At 53.8% G+C, this 24,340-nt stretch overlaps 1 protein-coding gene across 1 annotated transcript; it reads left to right on the forward strand.

The window, feature by feature from the left end:
• The first annotated feature begins 13 nt into the window (after positions 1-13).
• On the forward strand, positions 14-24,302 carry TMEM43 (transmembrane protein 43). The gene is made up of 12 exons (XM_059075151.2): positions 14-275; positions 12,469-12,618; positions 13,393-13,527; positions 14,071-14,165; positions 14,941-14,990; positions 15,245-15,314; positions 16,059-16,129; positions 17,143-17,264; positions 17,528-17,602; positions 18,073-18,174; positions 19,543-19,660; positions 22,351-24,302. Exons 1-12 carry the CDS (start codon positions 264-266, stop codon positions 22,551-22,553), a joined length of 1,203 nt encoding a protein of 400 aa, XP_058931134.1. The 5' UTR covers positions 14-263; the 3' UTR covers positions 22,554-24,302.
• Positions 24,303-24,340: the final 38 nt, after the last annotated feature.

Genomic DNA, 24,340 nt, shown 5'->3' on the forward strand with positions numbered 1-24,340 from the left:
TCAGTGAGGTACCGGTAGGTTGCAACTTTTGGAGAGCGCACCCGACCCTGGACTACATTTCCCAGGAGGCGGCGCGGCGCGGCGAGCGAGAGCCCAAAAGCTCGCGCCCGCGGGGCGGTAACTCTGTGGCGCGTCCCGGGCTCTGGGATTCGGCCGGGTGTTTACCGATCTCCGGCAGGCGAGAGGCAGCGGGACTCCGCGCTGCGGCCGTAAACCCCTCTCGGAGCTGAACCGAGCGAGGCGGGCTGCGACCGGGCCGCGGCATGGCCGCGAACGTGAGTGTCTCCTGGTTCGCCGGCCACACCCAGGCCTCCCCGTCTCCCGGCCTCCTCTCCCCGCAGGCGCGCCGCGACCCCCTGCCCGGTGACCCCCTCCCTCTCGCGCCCGTATCCGGGGCTTCCGGCAGCTGAGCCGTCTGTCCGTCTCTCCCAGCCCGGCCGGACTCCTTGGGGCGCGCGGTGGCGGGGACCGGGCCTTGGGACGTGTGGCTCCGGCTCCCCGCCGCTCCTCCTTTTGTTCCCAGTTCTCGCCTGGGCCCTCGGATTTCTCCCATGTAAGGACCTTGAGGGCTGGACGGGGCCGCAGAGAAGGGGCCAGTCCACTGGGGCGGTGGTGAAGCCGATCCGCCTGGGCGGAGCTGTTCCGCGACGCACTGTCTGGGCGGGCGGGCGGTGAGCTGTCCGCCCCAGGGGTGTATGTAAACCCCGGCTGTGATGCTGCACAGGGGCGTGGGCTAGTTTGGGAGCGGAGGAGTTAGGACGGCGGGGAGAAGGGGGCATTTCCCTACGGCGGGGTCCTCGGCCTCCTACCATGGATTTGGTTGCAGAGGCCCTGGCCGAAGTTGGTGCCCCTGGAACGGCTGCTGGCTGCTTCTCCCTGCGGCCAGCCTTATCTCAGGAATCTTTCTGTTTAAGCCCAACATTCATTCAACAAACAGAGGGGCACCTCCCGCCAGGGTGCTGGGCATGGAGGAGCCGGTGATTCACACACCCTTTCTCTGTGAAAGTGTGTGTGGAGGCAGCTCGCAGCCCTGCCAGCCCAGGCACTCCCTTCCTCCCTCTTGCTGTGGTGGAGTGTCTAGCCACTCTCCCCTGGTCTGTTACCCGCTCTTTTCAGGCCCCTCCTCTGTCCCCAAGCGTCCTCTCTGCCTCCCACACCCCCTGAGAAGCCAGGGCTTGTGTCTCCCACAGCCTGGATTAGAGTCGTCTGGGAGGCCGAGAAGCCTTAAATGGTGCACCTAGAGGTGGTCCGCGAGACTCAGGGTCCGCTGCCGGGAGAGACCCAGGCTGTGGCAGGACACTGGCCTGCCGCCATACCGCCACCAACATATCTTACAGATGGGGAACTTCCCCGGCAGGGGAAGGCACTTGCCCAGTGTCTCACAGCCAGCTTGGCAGGTCATGGGAAGGTGTGGGGTAGGTTTTGGAGTCAGGCTGACCTGGGGGAAAATGCAGATTCTTCCTCAGTAGCTGTGTGGCCTTAATCTCTTGGGATTTTTGTTTCCTCATGGGAGCAGTTACTGTGAAGTTTAAGGGAGACTGCTTAACATAGTGTCTGGGGCATAGCAGGTACTTAATACATAAAAAAGAAAACAGTTTGTCTTCAGTCCTGGTGGGCAGAGACCTTGGATACATTGGGTCCTGACCTTTGCCAAGGGATGTAGATGCATTAGGGTTCCCTCTGCTGCCAGACCTTTGTTGGTTCACCCAGCAGTGGGGTGCACATTTACAGGGTCCACCAGGCCCCGTGAGGAAGAAAGATCTGAAGATGGTGGGGTGGAGCAGGGAGGCCACAGGATTATTAATCACTGTAAAATCTGTCCAGTGATGGAGTTACTGTTACCATCTCCACTTTATAAATGAGTAAACAGCGTCAGAGAGGTAGAGCAGATTACCCAGTGTTACATAGCAAGTGATTTTCAGGGCCTGTATGTCGACCCCTGTTCCCACCACTCACTACTCATTGATTCGAAGCCTGGAGTAGGGGAGTGGGCAGGGAGGAAATCTCCACGACCATCCATGTTTACTGGGCACTTGGTCCAGAATGCGGTCTACGTGTGTCATGCCACTCTGCATGCTCGCCAGCCTGAGGGGCACCTTCTTCTCTTAAGGCCATCTTTGAGCCCCTTATCTTGATGTTGGCTCCTCGCTGTGTGCTGAGGGGAGGCCCAGGAGGAAGCCAGGCCCTCCACCCATCAACTTGGGGACTGCACTGGCTGTAGCGGGACTGGCTTCTTTTCGTGTCCTGCCTGCCTGCCTGCAGCGAGCTCCCAAGGAGTGAGGGACGCAGTCCAGAGCAGAGTGGTACGAGAGTGGCCTCCAGTCTGCCCAGATTTGAATCCTAAGTCCGTCTCTTAGAGGCTGTGTGATCCGGACTGGTGTTGTAACTGCTGAGCCTCTGTTTTCCCGTCTGCGAAATGAGGTCGTGATAGTGCCCACCTCCTTGGGCTTGTCCGCGTCTGGCCTGTGATAGACTGGAGTGTTGGCCATCGTCATCGTGATGGTGGTTGATGGTCACCTACCTGCCTGCGGCAAATTGCTCCACTAATGTTTCCAAAGCGTCTGGAAAGTCAGGACCATTTCTGAACGCAGTGGACATCTGGGCCCTGGCAGGCCTGGGCTGGTGGCATTCAGCGACAGTCAGAGAACGTGGCACCAGCTTCGTTTAAGCAGATACTGACTTGACTCTCCTCCGACTCCCCAGTGCCAGGATGGGCTAGCTTACTCTGCGTGCTCGTCTGGGAACCGCTTACATCTTTGTGGCTTTTGTCCGCTCAGCCCAGCCCGGCCTTGGTATCAGTGATAGAGAAAGCTGACTGCATTCCCACCAGCCAGCACTGGCATGGGGCTCCCTGTGCCCTGGGCACTGAGCATCCAGTAATTATGTCCTCTGGTTCTCACCACGACCCTATGTACTGGATTAGTATCCCCATTTTACCCGTGAGGAAGTGCCGGGCACAGAGGGGTTAAATGGCTTGCCCAAAGTCTCATAGCTGCTGTGTAGCAGAGCCTGCACTCAAACCCAGCCTCTTGGCTCCAGAGTCCTGCTTTGGATGATGACCCTCTGGGTCAGCACCGGACACGCCAACCGGTGTGTTACCGGCTGGACAAAGCCTGACCCACTGACTCTGGAGTTTGCAGCCTACCATGACCCATCTAGAGCTGCCTAGCTGCCCTCCTCTCCTCCCCATGCCCTCCACAACCCAGCCAGAGCAGAGAGGCCGCTGTTCCCCCTTCTGGGGATGCCCTCACCCCAGGGTCCGCCTCTGAGAGCCCACTCAAAATGCCCCCTCCTTTAGGGGGCCTGCATTGACCCTCCCAGCTGGAAGGGGGGGGTCACTCCTTTGACACTGGATCTGCCCCTCTCACCAGGCACTCAGCAAGGCCTGGCACTGTTCGTCGCCCTGACTCAATGGCCCTAAAAGGCTTCTCACCCCTATGAGGCCTGGCACTGCCCTAAGGAAACTCAGCCACTATTCGTTGAACTGAATTAGAAATACATCTCTAATAACCTGTTGGTAAAGGAATTTGCTAGTTTCTCAGAAAACATGCATCTTCCCTGTGATCCATCAGTTCCACTCCTAGGTATGTACCTAATGCCCTGGGGAGATGAAACACATTTCCATGAAGACTCTGACAAAAATTCAATTAACAGTCAAGAAGAAAAAAAGTTAATTCTGTTTGAGCCTAACAGGATTATAACCCAGGAGATAGACTCTCAGAAGCTCTGAGAACTGTTCCACATGTTAGAAGTCAAAGGCACACACCGCAATGAGAAGCCCATGCACCGCAACGAAGAGTAGGCCCTGCTCACCGCAACTACAGAACGCCCACACGTAGCAATGAAGACCCAGCGCAGCCAAAAAAAAAAAAGTCACCCTCCTCCCAATGCTGTGTGTATACTGACTCAAGTCTCACGTGCCATCCCCAGTCCACCCCACTCCCCACCCCCGTCACTGTACCCCATTATCCTGTAGTATGTTCTTCCTTGCACTTATCATCATGTAAATGTGTCTTACATATTAAAAAAAAAAGTCAAAGGGACAGTCATGTACATTTTCAAATCAGAGGATCGAACAGCAAAATGATATACTGATATTTCATATGAAGTTCATCAAAGACACATTGTCCAGTGGGCACGTAGAGAGGAGCAGTAAGTCACCATGACTGCCTGCAGGGCTGGGAAAGAACGCTGTTCTTTTATGAAGTTGCATTGCTAGCATCAGAAGAAAGGGAAAAAAATAATCTTTACAGTCGAGCAGGCGCTCCTGTCCTTGAGAAGTTCTGGTCAGTGTAATGCAGATGCAGACTGCACGTTAGGGAGGGAGAGAAGAAGCCCAAACGCACACAGAGAGAATTTGATGCTTAAATTTTCATGTCCTGCCTTAAAATATAAATTTCATTGCATCATTTTCCCCCTTTTGATCATTAATCTGTTGGTAGAATACATTAGGTCATCAAATATTTGGTCCCTCGACGTGGTTGGTGGTTGCTTACCTGCCCTGCATCCTGCCCCTGGATGACAGATCTTATTAGCCTGGTTCTTTCTTTCCTTTTAGGAGGTTAGGCTAGTAAACTGCTTGGCAAGGAGTGATGGTCAACTGTCCAATAGGACTTAGGCCAGTTTTACCCTGCATATGCGTTGTGCATACCTATTATCTTATACAGAACTACAGATACGGCGTCAATAGTGTCAAGTCGTTAGACATTGTTATTTTAGTTGGAGTTTTTTTGTTGTTTTTTTTGTTTTTTGGCTGTGTTGGGTCTTCATTGCTGCGTGCAGGCTTTCTCTAGTTGCGGCGAGCGGGGGCTACTCTTTGTTGTGGTGGGCGGGCTTCACATTGTGGTGGCTTCTCGTTGCAGACCACGGGCTCCAGGCGTGCGGGCTTCAGTAGTTGCAGCACGCGGGCTCAGTAGGTGTGGCACGTGGGCCCTAGGGCACAGGCTCAGCTGTTGTGGTGCATGGGCTTAGTTGCTCCATGGCATGTGGTATCTTCCCAGGCCAGGGATTGAACCTGTGTCCCCTGCATTGGCAGGCAGATTCTCAACCACTGCGCCACCAGGGGAGTCCCTGGAGTTTTGAATATACAAGAGACACGAGAGATTATTACTCTGTAAATGAAATCAATAAAGCCAACGACAATAACAAAGTCACAAGCAGAGCTTTAAGCCAAGAATCCACAGAGTTGAGCCATTTCCCTGAGATTTCACCTGGACTAGGAAGGGGATCCTTCAGTGCGGAAATTGTACTTGGTATGTGAGTGGTTAAATGAGTGGTATTAGAGGACTCAGCCTGTATGGAAACGCAAGATTTAGTCTGGGTTATAGCACAAGCTCCTCCTTGCAGGGTGGTGTTAAAAATCAAGAGCTATTTGATTTTGCAACATCACTTTCCCATCGTAGAAACTTCAGAATTGAGTAAATTAATCCTATAGAGTAAACAAACATAGAGGTGTATGCTGATGGGGAAACATTTTATAGATTATACGTTTTCTAAGGCAGCACTGTTATCTAACACTACACGGGCTAAGGAACTTAGGGATGTCTGTTGGGCTGCAATGCTGCTTGCAGTCTCTATGGCTCTTTGACCAGTGGTGCCTGATAGATTTCTGAGCGTATCTGTTTACATATATTCCTGCCCTAGGACTCAAGATTCCCAAAAGACTTTGCCACCAGATATCTTGATATCCTGCTAACATGGATCTCTTGACTCTGTCATGGAGAGAAAAAGGAGCTTCATCTGCCTCATTGTATAGACAGTGGGGTAACATAATGCCCAGCAAACATAAGCCTTTTACCTGCCAGTTGTTAAGACATTTATGTGCCCATGATTGGGAAGGTGTGTCAATCCCAATACCATATAAGAAGATAAAACCTGGGGATGCAAGTGTTCCCTCCCAGAGAGCTCTCATGAATAGCCCCGTCGATCGGAAGTTTTGCTAACACGGTATTTAACCATGGTCGTTCTTGCAGGCTTTCCAAAAGCTGTCTGTATGGTATTTGACACGGGGGAGTGGCGGGCACAAGTTCCTTGTGTTTTTCTCTCAAGACATTTGTAAGTTAAGTAAGAGATGGAGCTTGGGGTGGGGGGTGGCTGGGGTGTGGGTACTAGCGTAAGTTGTGTCTGGTCCCTAAGGACTGAGGGTAGTGTAGTGTCAGACAAGGCATGGACACATTAGCACATTAGGAGATTTGGACCTGAAAGGTTAGGCCAGAGGGAGGTTGATCTAAGTAAGTGGTAATTTTGGGAACATCTGAAAAGTCAACGACAGGAGTTATGAGGGCCTGTGTCGGCCTCGTATTGTCTGAAGAGTTGGATGCCAGATGCAATGATCGGTTAAATTTGCCTCCAGTAGCTGTACTTTGCAACAGCTGTACTAAGGAATTTTCCTTGCATCTTAAACACTGGGGCAAAAGCATAGCTAGAAGTAAAATAGTTAACTGTCAGTTTTGACAGACATTTGGTGAATAGTACAATTGAAGCGGTAGGCGGGGTCTTGCAGGCCTGGTCTGGACTCTCGCGTCCGCTGTCTGCTGCTGTTGTCCCCTCGTCCTGACTTGGTACTCGGCTTGGTTGAAGCAGGGTGTTAGAAACAGGGGTCGAAGTCCATTTAGGTGGAGGGGCCTTTTTTCAAAGAGAGACGTGAATCCATGAACTAATGTCTTTCGGTTTGGCTGAGCATAGATTAGTTAACAATAACGGATAAGGTTCTTCCCCTTGTGCCTGCAAAGAATCATTTACTTGATGTCCTTTCCAATAAGCAAAATCATTAGGTTATAATCCATGATCTTTAGGGTTTTCTGGGAGCTCGCTATAGAAAGAGTTAGTTACCGATTGTTTTCTAAGTGCCTCAGTGAGACGCCGATAATAATGTAACGTTTCCCTTGAACCACCGTGGAGGCGAGTTTCCAAGAATACTGTTTTCCCCAGAAACCGTTTGCTCAGGCGCACAGCGAGTTAAAGGGGGTGCATGCTGGAGTGGTGGCAGTTGTGCTCCAGACGCTAGGTGGTTTTTTTTTCAATCAGGTCTAAATCATATTTCTGTGGTGGGGTCAGAATTCCCCTTTTTGCGGCCATATTTGTTTCTCTTCTTTAGTGGCAATTTCCTGAGCCTGTCGGAGGAAATATTTTACTGGGTTAGCGGGGTTAACAGAGCAGTGGCCGTTCTGGAGGCTGGATAGAATGAGTGTTTAAAGCTGCCTCATGGGCGGGAGTGTCAGCGAGCTGATTTCCTCTAGTTTCCATGCTGTCGGATTTGGAATGCCTGACGTAGGTGAAAAGTGAAAATTATTGAAAATTACGGTTTCAATAACGGCTAACCGTTTTGGCGGTCGTATAACAACAACTCTGCAACCTGTTTTCCATTTGTTTATTAGGTTGTCCTGGAGAGCTTAAAAACCTCCGTGTTTCCATAACACTCCAGAGTCGTGTGTCCTGGAGAGCTTAAAAACCTCTGTGTTTCCATAACACTCCAGAGTCGTGTGTCACTCCAACAGAGGCACGGTGACTGTCAGTACAAGTACGCGTTACCTGGTCTTTAGCTAGAGTTCAGGCAGTTAATTCAGCTTGTGCCGATTTTGTTCCTGGTGAGTAAAAGTTTTCCATTATGTCTACTGTGGGCCTTACTGCATATCCAGCTCGGTAACGTCTGTGCTCATCCCTTAAGTAGGACCATCCGTAAATTAAATTGGATCAGCATTATAGATATGGGCTTCCTGGAAGCAAGAAGATAATTGGTTAACAAAATGCCGTCATGGTGTTTTCTTCCTGTGATGCTGGAAGCAGAGTTGCAGGGTTAAGGTTATTACATGGAACCAAGGTAGCATAAAGCAACGATACTTCATAGGAAGCTAGCTGGCTTATAGAATAGTGCTGAGGGTGGTGAGAGTTTAGAAGAAACTCATCCGAGTGTGGGACATAGATAGTTAAAGGAGACCCCATTACTGTTTCTTCAGTGGCTTTATGTGAGAGCCGTGGCTGACATAGCCCTCGTACAAGGAGGAGGTCCTTTTGCTACCGAGTCTAATTCAATTTGGGAGCATAACAGCGAGTCATCTGCAAACATTTTTGTAAAAGCATCAGTTATTGTATAGGCATAACTGTGTGTAAATGACCAAAGACTTAACAGCATGGTTAAAGACCTGATTACAGTGTACTTATCAAGGACATTCAGCTATTTCTGTGGCATACGACATTTTAAGATACTGCAAATCATGACTGACAACATACCAGGACATTTCAAATTTTAGGAACTTCATATAATTTCTAGAATATTTATAGTAATATATTTAGCCATATAATATAACCTAACAAGATTTATCATTACTCATTTGACAATGTTTCCCATGTAATTTAACATACCAAATGAGCCTAATTAGTTTAAATATTTCTCTCTGAGCTGTTAGGGGCCTTCTGAAGCTTCCCCAAATTAGCTGGAGGCCAAAAGAACTTCATTTAGAATTTGATTTGAGGAAGTTTGTGAACGATATCAAGAGGTTTTAAATGTTTGGCTAAGTAGAATCATAAGTCACTGTGAAACAATATTTATTCACTTAACCAAAGTGATAATAAAAGATTTCAAAAGCAAATACAGAAAGTTACAGCAGATTACTTAAGAGGTAAAGAAACTTTAAAGTCTGTTATCAAAAGCAGATCAATATTTCAAGAAAACTGTCCTCTTAACAGAAAAAAACAGACTCTAGTTTTCACCATTTCACCTTTAATATTAAATTTCATTCATTTAATTAAATTCAGTCTGATCTTAGTAAGTCCTGGCCATGCATAAAGCTCTTTTCTCAGGGTTCCCTTTTTAAAATTAATTTTTAGAAATGTATGCCACTTTATAGTTCATTCTTCCACAAAGCACAGAATATATTTACTAATAGTCTCAAACATATTTAATCTCTCTGTAATAAGAGATCAAAGTAGGTAAACATAGACTTCTTTAACAATTAATGTTTCAGTATTTCTTATTAAGAAAATGATCTAGACATTCAGTGAATTCCATCATTTGACTTAATTTAGCAGAACACTAAAGTTTCAAGTCACCAGAAATCTGGAGAAACTGTTTTTAGGTAGACATACCATAAAACAAAATTATTCTTAAAGAGTTCACCCCAAAACTTATTTATTACTTATGAAAATATTATCATACCAAGTTAATTTTCTTGTTGACAAATTTTATAACAGAGATAACATGAGCTTATTAACTGTCAGTAAACCTAGGTACAGTTAAAGTATTACACTTAACGTTTGACTCTAAAGACATGTCTGTATTAATTAAACCATCAATTCTGACTCATTTTCATTCATTAAAGATTAAACCTAGATTATGGGATCCTTTAAAAATTCGGGCTAGTTTAATTACATTTAGAAATATTTGATTTGTATGCATTTACTTTTAAGTCAATTAAGTAAACCTCTTTTACCAATTAATGTTGATAATACCATTTGGAGTTAAGAGACGGATCATACATATATGCAGACATGCACATATCCAGCCAGACACGGACAGAAGTCTCCCGGTTTTCCTGCTTGAGTGTCACAACGGCCTCCTCTTTGCACACACTGTGTGCCGCCGCCCCCCTCCGCCCCCCCCCCCCCGTTTTGTTTCCCAGTTTTAGAGTCTATTAAGCCAAGGTTGTAGACTCAGGCAATGTGGGCTGCATTTACATTTCAGGGACATGGTAAGAGTTGTAACCAGGCTCTCTCCTAGGAATACTTTTGTTCTCTCAGGGTCAGAATTTTGAAAAGATGTTTTATCAAGCCAGCTTTCTCTACAGTGTTGGAATGTCAGAAGAGCTCCATCCTGGCCATTTAAGAGTTAAGATAAGTGTTTGCAAAAGCACCGGTTTCTTCGTGAAGCCAGCCAGAGTGGCTGCCCCTCGGGGGGCTGTTCGGCCTTTGAGCACAGTTTCCTGTTAGTAATTTGGCAGTCCAGTTCAGATAGGGTCTGAACAACTTTCTGAGGGCGCTGTGATGGGTCAAATGTGTGTCTGTCCCCCTAAGGGCTTCCCCTTGGGTCGCCTTGACTCTCAGGCGTCTTGGCTTCTCCCTCCGACAGTCTAAAACCACCGTGGATGCTCAGGGCACAGGGCGATCAGCCTTTATGCAGCGCACCTGGCGAGCAGAGCCTACTCAGTGGTTGCGCTGGACTCCCCGCGCGACCGAGGCACGTTAGGAGACTTGATCTCAGACACTTCCCCCAGGTTCTCAGTCGCCTGAGAACGGCTCGTGGCTGGAAGGAGCAAGTGTCCCTTTACTTCGGAGCGGAGCACGCTCGGTCTCTCATTTCACTAGCAGTTTGTTCAGACCATATATGCATAACCTTTCCAATTTAAGTCAGTTTTTAAAAGAGACCAGTGAACCCCGTTCACTCCAAAGCTCCTCCGAGGTCCCTGCCTAGGAGATGTTGCAGTACCCCCTTAGGACTCCAAGTCCCAAGAAAAACAGCTCAAGTAAAACTCAGGATGTCATTTAAAGCAGTGCTGTCCAGGTACCAGGAGAACCCACCAAAGTGCCTGAGGAATACGGAGGGGTGGGGCTCCAAGGGCCTGTACTGGTACCAAGCACCCGTTTGGGGTGGACTCCGGGTGTCCTCTGCTGTCTGTCTCTGGTATCCCACCACCTACGCCAGGCAAATGTCCACGAAAGTTCAACTAACAATCAAGTGACGAAGAAAAAAGGGCATTTTATTTGAGCCAAACAGGATTATGACCCAGGACTTCTGAGACCCAGACTCTCAGAAGCTCTGAGAACTGTTTCGCCTGCTAGAGGTCGAAGGCATAGTCATGTACATTTTGGGGACAAAGGATCGTAAATGAAAATGACATACTGATCTACATAAAGTTCACCAAGGATACATAGTACAAGCACGTACGTGTACAAAGCGAGCAGCAAGTCACCACGACCCCCTGCAGGGCTGGGAAAGAACGCTGTTCTTTTAAGAAGTTACATGGCTAGCATCGGAAGAAAGGGAAAAAAATGGCCTTTGTAGTCGAGCAGGCGCTCCTGTCTTTGAGAAGGTCTGGTTAGTGTAATGCAGATGCAGACTGCATGTTAGAGAGGGAGAGAAGAGGCCCAAACGGACACAGAGAATTTTATGTTTAAATTTTTGTGTCCTGCCTTAAAATATAAACGTTATTTCACCAACTTGTACATGAGTGTTTACAGAAGCATTGTTCATAATAGCTAGGAACTGGAAACAACCAAGGTATCCATCCACTGGTGAGTGACTCAACAGAAGTGATATGCTTGTGGGTGGAATTCTACTTGGCCGTTAAAAGAACCAAACTATGGATACCGTGACATAGATGACCCTCAAAAGCGTTACACTGAGTCATAGAATCTGGAGAGAAGGAGTTGACGCTGTGTGGTGATTCTATTCATACCAGGTTCTAGAAGAGGCAAAACTGATCCGTAGTGATATGGATTCAAATCGTTGTTACCTCTGGGCGGTGGGGAGAAGGGAGTATTGTCAGGAAAGGGGCACAAGGAGCTTTCTGGGAGATAGATGTGTTGTTCTGTGTCTTGACACATGGGGTATGCACTTGTCAAAACCAAACACCTGGTCTGTGCATTTTTAACATATAGAATTAAAACTCAATAAAAACTGAGTATAAATAGGACTTCCCTGGTGGCTCAGTGGTTAAGAATCCGCATGCCAATGCAGGGGACATGGGTTCGAGCCCTGGTCCAGGAAGATTCCACATACCACGGAGCAACTAAGCCCGTGCGCCACAACTAGTGAGCCTGTGCTCTACAGCCCTCAAGCCACAACTGCTGAGCCCACGAGCCACAACTACTGAAGCCCTTGCACCTAGAGCCCATGCTCTGTAACAAGAGAAGCAACCGCAATGAGAAGCCCGCACGCCACAACGAAGAGTAGCCCCCGCTCGCCGCAATTAGAGAAAGCCCGCGCGCAGCAATCAAGACCCAACGCAGCCACACACACCAAAAAAAAACATCACAGGGCTTCCCTGGTGGCGCAGCGGTTGAGAATCCGCCTGTCGATGCAGGGGATGTAGGTTCGTGCCCCGGTCCGGGAAGATCCCACGTGCCGCGGAGCGGCTGGGCCCGTGAGCCATGGCCTGTGCTCCGCAACGGGAGAGGCCGCAACAGTGAGAGGTCCACGTACCACAAAAAAAAACCAACCAAAAAAACCAGTATAAATAAATAGCGAAATTCATTTTAATTTTTTTTTTTTTTCGTGGTACGCGGGCCTCTCACTGTTGTGGCCTCTCCCTTTGCGGAGCACAGGCTATGGACGCGCAGGCTCAGCGGCCATGGCTCACGGGCCCAGCCGCCCCGCGGCACGTGGGATCTTCCTGGACCGGGGCACGAACCCGTGTCCCCTGCATTGGCAGGCGGATTCTCAACCACTGCGCCACCAGGGAAGCCCCCATTTTAATTTTTGAAAGCCAATTTTCTTTCTTTCTTTCTTTATTTTTTAAATGTCTTTTTTTTCAGTATTCCAGTATGAGTAACAGAAAAGAACATGTCAGAATTACAACCAAGTCACAGCCAGGCTTCCTGGAGCGGCTGAGCGAGACCTCAGGTGGAATGTTTGTGGGGCTCATGACCTTCCTGCTCTCCTTCTACTTAATTTTTACCAATGAGGTATGATGTTCGGGGTCCCTCTGTGCAGAATGAGGGTCGCTGCAGTATCAGGGAGCAAAGGCTGTGAATTCAGAGGCTGGATATGGTAATAAGGGTCTAGATTTTATGGGGGCAGGAGCTGAATTAATCAGAGTTCTTTCTTTTGTGACCCACCTCATGACTGATGTAAGCAGGAGGGGGCATGGATCTGTTCACACACCTGCAATCCTGGGTAGCATCATTTTCAGGCATGGTTGCATCCAGGCGTTCATGCTGGGTCACTAGGAATCTCCATTTCTCCATCTCTTGCCCATTTTTCTCTGTTGTGGATGTTTCTTTGGCACGCTCTTCCTTTGTGGTGGCAAAGGTGGCCCCGTAACTCCAGGGTCACATCCAAGCAGCTTAGCAACCCCAGGGAAAAGAGGAACCATCTCTTTCTAAATCAGTTTAGCAAAAGTCGCAGGGAGATCCCTCAGTGGCCTCAGTCCTCTCTCTGAACTGAACCGCTGCCTGTGGCCAGTGGACCCAGGATGTGATTGCTGAGGCCTGGGTCACATGATTTGAACAGGTGTGCGATCACCCCAGGTGAAGCAGGAGGGGAGGGGAGGAGAAGACTGAGGAAAACGGGGGAGGGGTGCAGGGCAGAAGCAGCAGCAGTTCTTCCTGGCACGGGCGGTGCTAAGATGGGTGCTGGGTGGCCTTCCTGGGAGAGCACACGTCCTGGGTTCCTCTTGCCCAGGGCAAAGGGCACAGCTGTGTCCAGTGGTTGAAATCCTCACTCCCCGCTGTGCACAGGGCCGCACAGTGAAGATGGCGACCTTGCTGGCTGAGGGACTCTCGCTGGTGGTGACCCCCGACAGCATCCACAGTGTGGCTCCGGAGAATGAGGGGAGGCTGGTGCACATCCCCGGGGCCCTGCGGACGTCCAAGGTAGGCTTGGTGGTGGTCGCTGACCCGGGGAGGCCGGGGCACATCGCAGCATATTGTCTGATGTAGGATTTGAAAGCGTGGGCCTTGGAGACAGGGACAGTCGGTGTGACTCCTGCTGTATCTCTCAGCAGCCGTGTGGACCCATCTTTCCTGAGTCTCAGTGTCTTCCTCTGTCAAATGGGGAGAATAATTGTAACAGACCAGGGGCCGGTTCTGAAGATTGAGTGGGAGTCAGTAGCTACCCTCCCGGCACAGTCTCTGGCCCGAGGCTAGAGCCTCACAAAGAGGCACTTTAACAGTGATGATGGGGTTGTGTGTCTGGTGCCAGGTCTTCTGTCTGAACACCGGACACGCTGTGTGGGCACCGCACCCTTGGGCCGGGCAGCCTGAGCTGTGCGCGCAGCTTGCGTCACAGGCTTGCAGGTTTAGCACTCGGGACGGGCAGCTTCCCTCGTCTCCCCATGCGAGCAGCCGCAGAGTTCTCTGTGCTCTTCTGCCCTCTGGACCTGTTTCTCCTCCTTGTTTGTTTGATTCTGTCTGAAGCTCTTGTCTGATCCAAACTACGGGGTCCACCTCCCGGCTGTGAAGCTGCGGCGGCACGTAGAGATGTACCAATGGGTGGAAACCGAGGAGTCCAGGTGAGGGGCCGGCGGGTGAAGAGTTGGCTGGCGCTGAACGAGGCACGGGGATTAGGGTGACGTGCAGGTGGCGCTCACCGGGAGACTTCTGAAATTTAAACTATACAGTCTCCCTATTGGAGAAATGTCGAATGATGCCCTGATTACTGGCTGATGGTCTTTGGAGGCGGCGGGAATCTCCTGCCGACGGGCTCGGAGGAGAAAGTGGGCTTGGTTAGCTCCCTAACCGGGAAGTTGTCCAGGGCTGCCCCAGCTCAGGCTCACACGGAGCTGTGCCAAGTGGTGTCCCATCTTCTCTTCCGTGGCGTGCGGGGCGGCAGTGGGGGCTCCTGGGTCACGTGCTGTCAGATCTACAGGAGCCCCTGGCAGGCTCTCATCGACCGCATGTACTAAGAGCGAGGGTGGAGAGGGGACTCGGGGACCCCAGGTGGCTCGGTGTGGGGCAGGAAAGCCTCAGGGGCCTCTACGGGGCTGTCTCAGAGCAGAGGGTGCAGGCAGATGGCTGAGCCCGCAGGGCAGGGCTGGGACACAAGCCAGGGGAGGCCGGTTGCAGCTCAGGGAGAGAAAGCTCTTTTCTCTAGTGAGCGCCATTGAGGCCTGGAGCTGGCTCTTTGCCAGGGAGCACCCTGTTTCTGGGCTGGTGTGGAGCAAGCCTGCTCCATCTGGGCAGTCTGACCCGGGAGCCCCGAGGTTGCTTCCAGCCGGAGATGCTTAGAGATGGGGACGCCTCGGGAGTGATGGGCTGACTCTGGTGCTGCCTGTGCTTTCCCTGCAGGGAGTACACAGAGGACGGGCAGGTGAAGACAGAGAGGCGGTACTCCTACAGTGAGTACCGGGCCCCGGGCCTGCGGGCCGACCACGCACCTCCCTGCACACCTGTGGTCTCTGTCCTCACCAAGCATCAGGCTCCCTGGGTGCTGGTCCTCAGAGCCCTGCTCTCCCATCCATCCAGCGAGGCTCCAGCAGCCGCCGCTTTGGCTCCCGAGTGGTTGCAGGCTTGGGTAAGAGGACATGGGGCCAGTGGGCCTCAAACCTGAGGTTTACCGTGGTTTCTGCTTTGTTCCCTCTGCCTGAAACAGACACTGAATGGAGGTCGGAAATCGTCAACAGCAGAAACTTTGACCGAGAGATTGGCCACAAAAACCCCAGGTGAGAGCTGTGTCCCCAGGCCTGAGCGTAGCCTTGTCGGCCACTAGCAGGTGCCCAGCCTCAGCTTCCTCATCTGAGTAATGGAATTGGGTTGCTTCTGTCTCGTGAGCTGATGAAAATGTGGGACAGGGTTCCGAGGCCAGGTCCTGTGCTGGGCACCAGGAACAGAGGCGAGACCTGACACCCCTGGCCCCAGGCGACCTCCCCTCAAACAGGTCATGGGTGTAAAGCTGGACTGAGTGCCTGGAGGGGTCGTCAGCGGTTGGCGTGGGTGGGAGAACAGTCAGCAGGGGCTTTCAGGAGGCAGCAGCGTTTGACCCGGCCCCGCGGGGGTTCCGGCAGAGGAAGGTTAGCTCAAGGGCAGGGATGGGGGTGGCAAGACAGGCGTGACGCTGGCCTGGGCCAGGGAGGGCCTTGAATGTGCACAGTGGGGTTTGGGTGCTAGCCAGGCTGGGAAGGGTCAGAGGGTGTGAAGTCCGTGGAAGGGCCATCTGAAGGCTGGGGGCAGGATGGGACACGCTGGCGGGGTCCAGGCAAGAGGGTAGGAAGCTCTGGGGGACAGGAGGCCGGAGGAGGCTGCTCCTCCCGGGCAGAGGCTGAGGCAGGGGGAAAAGACCAGGCTGTGGGGCTGGGCTGGACGTGCAGGAGCCCTCTGGGTTGGGACCCTGCCCAGCACAACCCACAGGGACCCAAGCAGCTCCTGCCCAGCGCCCTTCTTCACCAGCAGCTCCCCCTCTCCCACAGTGCGATGGCCGTGGATTCATTCACCGCAACAGCCCCCTTCGTCCAAATCGGCAGGTTTTTCCTCTCGGCGGGTGAGTCTCAGGCCCCTATAGATGAGCCAGCATCGACCCGGGGCCCTGCACTTCCACCTGGCCACCTCCCAGGAGCCGGGGCCCTAGCACTCAGCCCTCAGATGCTTAAAGGGGTCCCCTGCTGTCCTGGGCATGGGGTCAGCTGGGGCTTTTCCAGCATCATACTTTGGGCCGAGGCCAGAGGGCAGGTGTGTCCCCAGGAGGTGGGGAACCATGTAGAAGCCCTCCTGAAACCCATACCAGGGAGCAGCTGCCAGGTGCTGCGTCCTTATAGGGCTGACCAGGCAGAGCTGAGAGCCCTTCCTTGGCAGCCCTGGAGCCGGCAGCGCAGAGAAGGCCCCAGGACTCCACTTCTGAGCCCCACTGGCACCCAGCCCTGTGCCCGGGGGTGTCCGGTTCATCATAGGCCCCGAAGGGACTCTAAAGAGAGGCTTGCAAGGGACAGGGTGGCACCACTGACCGCAGAAACTCCTGGGGCTCTGTCCCTGGTCTCAGTCCCTGGGCCTGACCCAGGAAGGAGGGAGAGAAGACACTTAGGTGGCAGATAGCCAGGGGGACGGGGGAGAGAGTGCGTGAGCCGGGGTCTGGCTTGTCTGTTGTCTGCCCTGGTGCTCAGCTGCTGCCAGCCATGCCAGCCAGCCTCGTGCTGGTGCTGCAGCAGGGAAGCCAGGCTGGACACAGAGGACCAGACCCAAGGTGCAGTGGCTGCCAGGCTAAGGCCCTTCCAGAGCTGTGTTCACTCTGACTGATGGGGAAGAGGGGACAGGGAAGGCTTCGTGGAGGAGCTGAAGACTGAAGGGGGCTGGCACTGCGGAAGGATGGAGTCGGAGGAGGGACTCCGGGTGGGAGATAGCGTGCGTGGACGCCCCGGGTGTGTGGGGTCCCCAGGGGGCGAGCCAGGAGGTGGCCACATGGCTGGGCTTGTGAGGGTGCTTGGAAAGGCCTTCAGGCTGAGGGTTTGCAGCCAGGAGCTACAGTGGACTCAGCAGTTTCTAACTGCCTGCCTCTCTCAGGCCTCATTGACAAAGTGGACAACTTCAAGCCACTGAGCCTGTCCAAGCTGGAGGACCCACACGTGGACATCATTCGCCGGGGGGACTATTTCTACCACAGTGAAAACCCCAAGTACCCCGAGGTACCCAGCGGGCTTGGGCGCTCAGATGGCAGAGGTCAGGGCCCCAGAGTCCCTCCCCCAACAGCGCGCGGGACTCAGAGCCCAGCTTCAGACTCCGGTCCGGTTCTGGTGAACCACAGCTACACTCGGCCAGTGAAATTGGAGGGGAGAGGCTTTCCGGGTGATGGGGCCACCTGGGCAAGGGCGGAGGTCATGGGAGTGGGGTGCGCCATGGGCCCAGCTGACGGCTCCCACCTCCCTCACTTGCTTCTCTTCCACCCCAGGTCGGAGACCTGCGCGTCTCATTTTCCTACGCAGGGCTGAGCAGCGATGACCCCGACCTGGGCCCAGCTCACGTGGTAATCAGCTTCCCGGGCTGACTCGGGGGGGCCTTCCTGGGCGCAGACGCTGGGTCCCAAGCGAGGGCTACGGGCGCCCCCACCCCCCGTGTGCACACGTGCCCTGTGCACGTCCATGGGCCCCAGGCTGAGAGCGCGGTGCTGGGTCCGATGAGGTTCTTCCAATCACGTGTAGCCCCTATGCCCCCAGCCCCGGCTTCTGCTCTGTAGAGACTCGGTCCCGTGTTCCTGACCCCGTCACCCTGGCCCCAGCCCCTGCTCAGCCCTGACACACGCTTCTGCCGAGGGTCCTCCCTGGAGCTTCGGATAGAGCGGCAAAGCGGGAGCTGCCGACCCCCGGGCCGATGTGGAGGCAGAGGCTCGGGGTGGCGTTGGTGTCCCTTCTCGCTGCCTCGTTGGCACACGGTGAGAAGGGGAGCTGGGCCCGCGGGTGGTGGCCCCACAGCTCTAAGCCTGAATTCTCTGACCAGGTCACCGTGATTGCCCGGCAGCGGGGTGACCAGCTGGTCCCATACTCCACCAAGTCCGGGGACACCTTGCTGCTCCTGCACCACGGGGACATCTCAGCAGAGGTGAGTGGCCACCGTGCATCTGTGCTCTCACCTCCAGTGGCATGTCACAGACTGCCACCACGGAGGCAGACCCAGGCCCCGAGGCAAGAGAAAGCTGTAGAAGGGGTTAGGTCTCCCTGTGTGTGCGGCCCGTGTCCCTGAAGTGGGGAGCAGTGGGCAGAGGCCCTGCAGCCTGGTGTGAGGGGTAGATGCTGAGCTCACAGACATGGAGACAGCAACCTCCTGTGGCAGCGGGCAGCAGGGGACGTTTTTGCTGAGTCCCAAGTGAAGAGAAGGGGCCAGTCAGTCGCGCTGGCAGGCCAGGGCCCTCCTGGTCGGGGCCAGGATGCCGGGTGGCCCTACCCAGGGAGGGGCGGGCAGAGGCCCGTGAAGGCTGAGTGTGAGCTGGGGTGAAGGGGTTGAGCTGCGCGGCCCCAGGACCAGCCCAGTGAGGGCGGGCACCTCCAGAGAGACCAGGGCACCCACCCCATCCGTAAAACAGGGTCACGCCTCACCCAAGCCCCGAGGAGAAGGCGTGCAAAGATGTGCCATTAGTTCAGTGCCTGCCTTAGAAGTTAGCCTCTCCTCTCCGGGCAGGAAATCCTGCTCCTTAGCAGAAAATGCGCTTGTATGTTGTTGATGAGCACAGCGTATCCGTGGAGGGCCGTTCTGAACCTGCCCGCTCAACCCCTAAGGGTTTGGAAGGTTAAGGTAGTGGGCAGGTGGCAGGGCTTAGCTGTGACCTTTTGACCCGCTCATTGGGCTTTCAGCTGTCGTCCCCTCTCTTCGGCCCCCGGTCCAGGCGGCACTGGGCTGTGCCTTCTTCTTCTTGAGCTTGGGACGAGGGTGTGGTCAGGCTACGGCCCAGGAGCCAGTTACCAACCTCAAGGCAGGGCTGGCCCCTCACAGCCTGGCGACTGTGAGTCACACTTTCTCAGGCAGTTTTCAGGGACCCAGGGAGTTTCTAGAATTAGGAGGCCCAGCCCAGGCCTTCTGTCCCGGGGCTCCAGCCTCCCGCAGGTGGGGCCCTGGTCTCAGAGCTGCCCCCCAGAGAGGAGTGCTGGGGCTCGTGGCTTGACGCCGCGTGCGGACAGATAACCCCCGGAAGGTGCTGCTGCGGCAGGAGGGTCAGGCTTATCCGGTGAGATGGTGGGCTGGCGGCTCCTGGAGGAGGCGGGCTGTGATCTGAGGGCCCAAACCTGCCTGCTCTGTGCTGCCAGGTGGGCGAGGCACGTAGGCCCAGGTGGTGCCCTTTCCTCCCTCTCGTCTGTCCAGAAACGCAGTGGCTCCTGGGTCAGCCCGGGCCCCTTGGCTCTGGCCCTGCCGACTGGGTAGGCTGGTGACCCCCCAGAGTTGAGACGTGACGGCCCCTCTCCACTTGTCCTGCAGGAGGTGTTTCGTCGAGAACAGAAGAGCAACTCCATGAAGACGTGGGGCCTGCGGGCGGCCGGCTGGGTAGCCATGTTTGTGGGCCTCAACCTCATGACACGGATCCTCTACACTCTGGGTAGGTGGGGAGAGACTGGCCCTCCTTGGCCTCTCCCACCGCCGCTCTCCCTTCCAGCCTGGTGGGGTGCACTCAGCCCATCCTGTGCCCCAGAAGGCTTTGGAACGGATGAGCAGGGGAAGCAGGATGCCAGTCAGGATGCTTCCAGGGTAAGACCGGGCGGATGCCGACACCCGAGGCTGTGGTTTCCCTGCTCCGTCCACCCGCCCATCCCCTCAGCCCTTCACCCCTTCATCGCACAACCGAATAGACGTGCTGAGGAGGCTGGCCGGCCCGTGCCAGGCCTGAACAGAGCTCTGGATTCCTTTCCTGGCCCGGCTTCGGTTTCCTCACACCTAATTTGCAGAGTTCTGTGAAATGTTTGGCAAATAGGAAACACTCAGGAACTGTTAATGCTTCACCCGCACCCCAAATCCTGGGCTAGTCTTGGCACGGCCGCTGGCAAGTCTGGAGCGCAAGGGAGAGCATGCCGGGCTGCCCATGGCCCGAGATTGGCCCGCTTGAGCCTCAGAGCTTCCCTAGCGGCCCAGCCTGGCTCAGGAGGACCGAGTGCCCGGGGTGATTGAGTGCTGGGCCTTGGCCGCTCTCCGGGAGGATGGGGCTTCTCGGGGGACGCCCTGTCCAGTGAGATGGTTCTGTCTGCCGTCTCTGGGCCCGGAGACCCGTCCCCCGCTTACCCTCTCCAGCTGGGAAGAGTCCGGCTGCAGTACATGCAGACTGTCAGATCATTTTACAGGTGGGAAAACTGAGGTGAAGGGAAAGGAAGGCTGCTTCCCTTGGGCAGCTGAACTGTGCTCAGAAAGGCAACCGCATCTTGGGCACAATCGCTAAGTCCATCGTGGCTGTGACCTCGGACAGGCTGTTTCCCTCTCAGAGTCCAGTTCCACCATCGTCAACTTTGTCTCAGAGGGCCCTCCTTTGACTCTCCAACTGGTTCTCTCCACACTGCAAGGCTGATCCTCCAGAGTCAGAACAGACATGAGAGCACAGAGGGACAGTGCCGGGGAGGGACTCAGGAAGCTGCAGTGCAGGGCGCCCGTTCACACATCCACTCCTGTGAATGAGCACTTTCTGAGTGCCTGCTGTGCAGAGGACACTGCTCTGGGCCCCAGAGGCCACGCAGCCAACAGTACGGACGAGGTCGCTGTCCTCTCTGGGCTTAGTGCAGAGACTAAGACCTGAGGCTCTGCACTCAGTCTTTTTTTTTTTTTTAAATTTATTTACTTTTGGCTGCATTGGGTCTTCGTTGCTGTGCACAGGCTTTCTCTAGTTGCTGCGAGCGGGGGTTACTCTTCACTGCAGTGCGTGGGCTTCTCATTGCAGTGGCTTCTCGTTGCAGGCTCAAGGTGCACAGGCTTCAGTAGTTGTGGCATGCGAGCTCAGTAGTTGTGGCTCACGGGCTCTAGAGTGCAGGCTCAGTAGTTGTAGTGCACAGGCTTAGTTGCTCCGTGGCATGTGGGATCTTCCCAGACCAGGGCTCAAACCCTTGTCCTCTGTATTGGCAGGCGGATTCTTAACCGCTGCGCCGCGAGGGAAGTCCCACTCAGACAGTCTTAAGTTTAAATCCTGGTTATGCCACCTTCTAGCTGTAAGTTTAACTCCCAGGCCTCAGTGATCTTGTGGGTGAACTGAGGTTAAGAGCAGTACCGGCCTATGCTGCGGAGCAACTAAGCCCGTGCACCGCAGCTACTGAGCCTGCGCCCTAGAGCCCATGTGCCACAGCTGCTGAGCCCGCGTGCCACAACTACTGAAGTCTGTGTGCCTAGAGCCCGTGCTCTGCAACAAGAGCAGCCACTGCAGCGAGAAGCTCACAAAGCCCGCGCACTGCAGCGAACAGTAGCCTCCGCTCGCCGCAACTAGAGAAAGCCTGTGCGCAGCAACGAAGACCCAATGCAGCCCAAAATTAATTAATTTTTTAAAAAATGTTTAAAAAAAGCAGTACCGGCCTTACAGGGTGGGCGGGGTGTGGTGCGACGCATGGTCCCACAGTCAGTGCCCAAACGTGACGCGTGCTTGTAGGGGCCGAGTGGGGGCCCTGCTGTCACACCAGACACCCGGGCCGGCCGTGCACACCCAGCAGCACCAGATCCCTGGCCCGTGGGCACTGAGTGCAGACCCCCTCAGTGGATGATGGCTATGGAACGCCTGCCTGCAGAGGTCAGGAGGCCAAGGTCGGGTAATTCCACAAGGGTTGATGGATGCGAGACTGTATCACGTTGGGCGGTAGACTGCAGGGTCCTCGAGGTGGGTGGCTCGGGCCCGTTGAGTCCCCTCGGCCCCTCCATGGAGGTGGGCGCACAGGTAACTGGTAACGGCTTGGGTGACCGAACAGGCCCCTCCAGGAAGGGCTGAGGGGCCCAGATAGGCCCCCCAGGGGGTTTGGCCCAGCCTGCTTTGTGAGGGGCAGCAGCCAGGTGCTCGCCACCGTCCCCAGAGAGCCTCTGTTCTGCCCTCAGCACGCGAGGTCTCAGCGCGCGACCACGCGCCCTGCCTGGGGCTGGGACGGGCCGCGGTCGGGAGCAGGGCTCCTCCTCGTGTGACCTCCCAGCTCCCTCAGGCCACGTGCCCCCTCACCCCTCCCTCTTCCTCCCCGCCTGGTCCAGAGACAGACAGGCTGCTGGCTGGCGCGGCGGGGAGAACAGCAGAGCACGGGGCCCTGGGAAGCCTCACCACCTCTCTCTTCCCCACAGTGGACTGGTTCCCCATCTTCCGAGACCTGGTCAACATTGGCCTGAAGGCCTTTGCCTTCTGCGTGGCCACCTCACTGACCTTGCTGACCGTGGCCGCTGGCTGGCTCTTCTACCGGCCCCTGTGGGCGCTCGTCATCAGCTGCCTGGCCCTGGTGCCTATCATCGTCGCTCGGACACGGGTGCCGGCCAAAAAGCTGGAGTGAGCCGGGGCTCCGGCACCCGCTGGACGCTGCCTGTGCCTCGGGACCCAGGTCATCCCCTCCCCCAAACCCACGTCGGTCTTGGATTCCGCACGCGCCCCACTCGGGTGGCAGCCTTGGCAGTGCGCGTGGGTGTCGGGTTGGCGTCCGTCAGTTAGCACTTCGCACCCCTTCTTGCCAGCGGGCAGCTTTGGTGGCAGGAGGCGGCTCCTGTCCGGCAGCATGACACGCGCCCTCCTGCTTGTTTCCTTCTCTTGGGGCCGTGTGGCCGCTCGTGTGTTTCACTTAGCTGATGTCCGCCGCGATGGGGACACTCAGACCTGGGGACGGTGCCAGGCTCCACCGCAGCCACCGCCGTGCCCGCGTCCCAGGACAGGGCAGCAGGGGCGCCACAAACCCACTCTGCGCATGGAGCTTGATTCGGTACTTAAGAGAACCAGGGGGTGTGGTGACGAGGAAGGTGGACGTCTGCTGGGCTTTGCGCGCATGTTACCATTTGGCAGAATCTTCGTGGCATGTAGGACCCCCACAGGCCTGGTTGTCTCTTGCCACTTCGTTTCTCTGCACGTAGCTCCCCGACCTGCCCTCAGAGGGGGCGGTTTCAAGTCAGATCTAGAAAACAGACACCTCCCGAATGACTTACGTCTCAGACTGTTACAGAAAAACCCCCTTTCATCTGTCAGTTGAAGGTAGTTCAGAGCACAGGAAGTTCAGTGGGGCTGTTACGTACCTGGTTGAGAAAGTTACCCGTCGGTATTCTGGGTCCCTGAGAAGCTTTTCATAGCTTCAGGTGCTTTGAAACCAGTGTTAGCAAAAGGCTTATTTTCCCTCTGGGAGGAGATGGGGGTCTCTATCCGGGAGAGAAAGGCATTTCCTTTCATCCTCTGGCATCAAAACCCAGATTTTCTTGAAGATGATTTTGAGTTTTTAGTCAGTTATCCTAAGTGGGCTCCTTCGTGGTGACACCCCACCCACTAACCAGAATCAGGCATCAGAGGCTGCAGATTTGAAAGCTCTCTGGCCTGGCTCTGTTCATCACAGGTGTGTTTTTGACATTAGCATCTGGGCCTCAAGTGGCTGCTTCTGGCTGGTTTATGTTTTCAGTGTCCACAGCTTTATTCCTAAATCAAATCTACCCATGCTTATTTTAATCCACAGAGTTCAAGTTTCCCAACTACTCTCAACACCCTTTGAAAGATAAAGTATGTTGTAACATTGATGTCTTAAAAGACTTGTGTGTCCTTTATCTTTTAACTATTTGGAAATTGTTGTGTCTTGCTGGGAGTGGCTGCTTTAGTGGAGCAAGTATTTGGTAGCTGAATAGGGCTTAGAACTTATGCAACTCAAGAGCTAATAATCTCTCTTGTTGTCCTGGGGCATTTGTGGTATAAACTGAGATTTTTCATGTTCAAAACAGCCAGCCCCAGCGATGAGTTATCTGGGTTTAAGGACTAAAATAGTGTTCACTGTTGCTTGTTAAATGAACAGTTTCTTCGATCTCTCAACTCTTAAAGATGCTTTTGGAAAGCACAGTGACGAGATGATTGCTCAATACAAAATCCTTGATATTTGGTTTGTGTAATATTTTTCTGGTACAGATTTTAAATTACGGCCAATTTCAAGTGTTCTTAAAGACCAAAATCATGTTAAGAAATATTTCAAGCCTTCGGGAAATCATGATGAAACTTGTATTATCTTTGTAATTTTGATAAAAATTCAAAATAAATTTCTAAATATCTTTTGATACAGGAACTTGCCATTAGCCCTTTTTTTTTTTTTTTTTTTGCATT

The sequence above is a fragment of the Kogia breviceps genome, chromosome 10 (genome assembly GCF_026419965.1).
Source record: "Kogia breviceps isolate mKogBre1 chromosome 10, mKogBre1 haplotype 1, whole genome shotgun sequence".
In the NCBI taxonomy this organism is placed as follows: Eukaryota; Metazoa; Chordata; class Mammalia; order Artiodactyla; family Physeteridae; genus Kogia; species Kogia breviceps.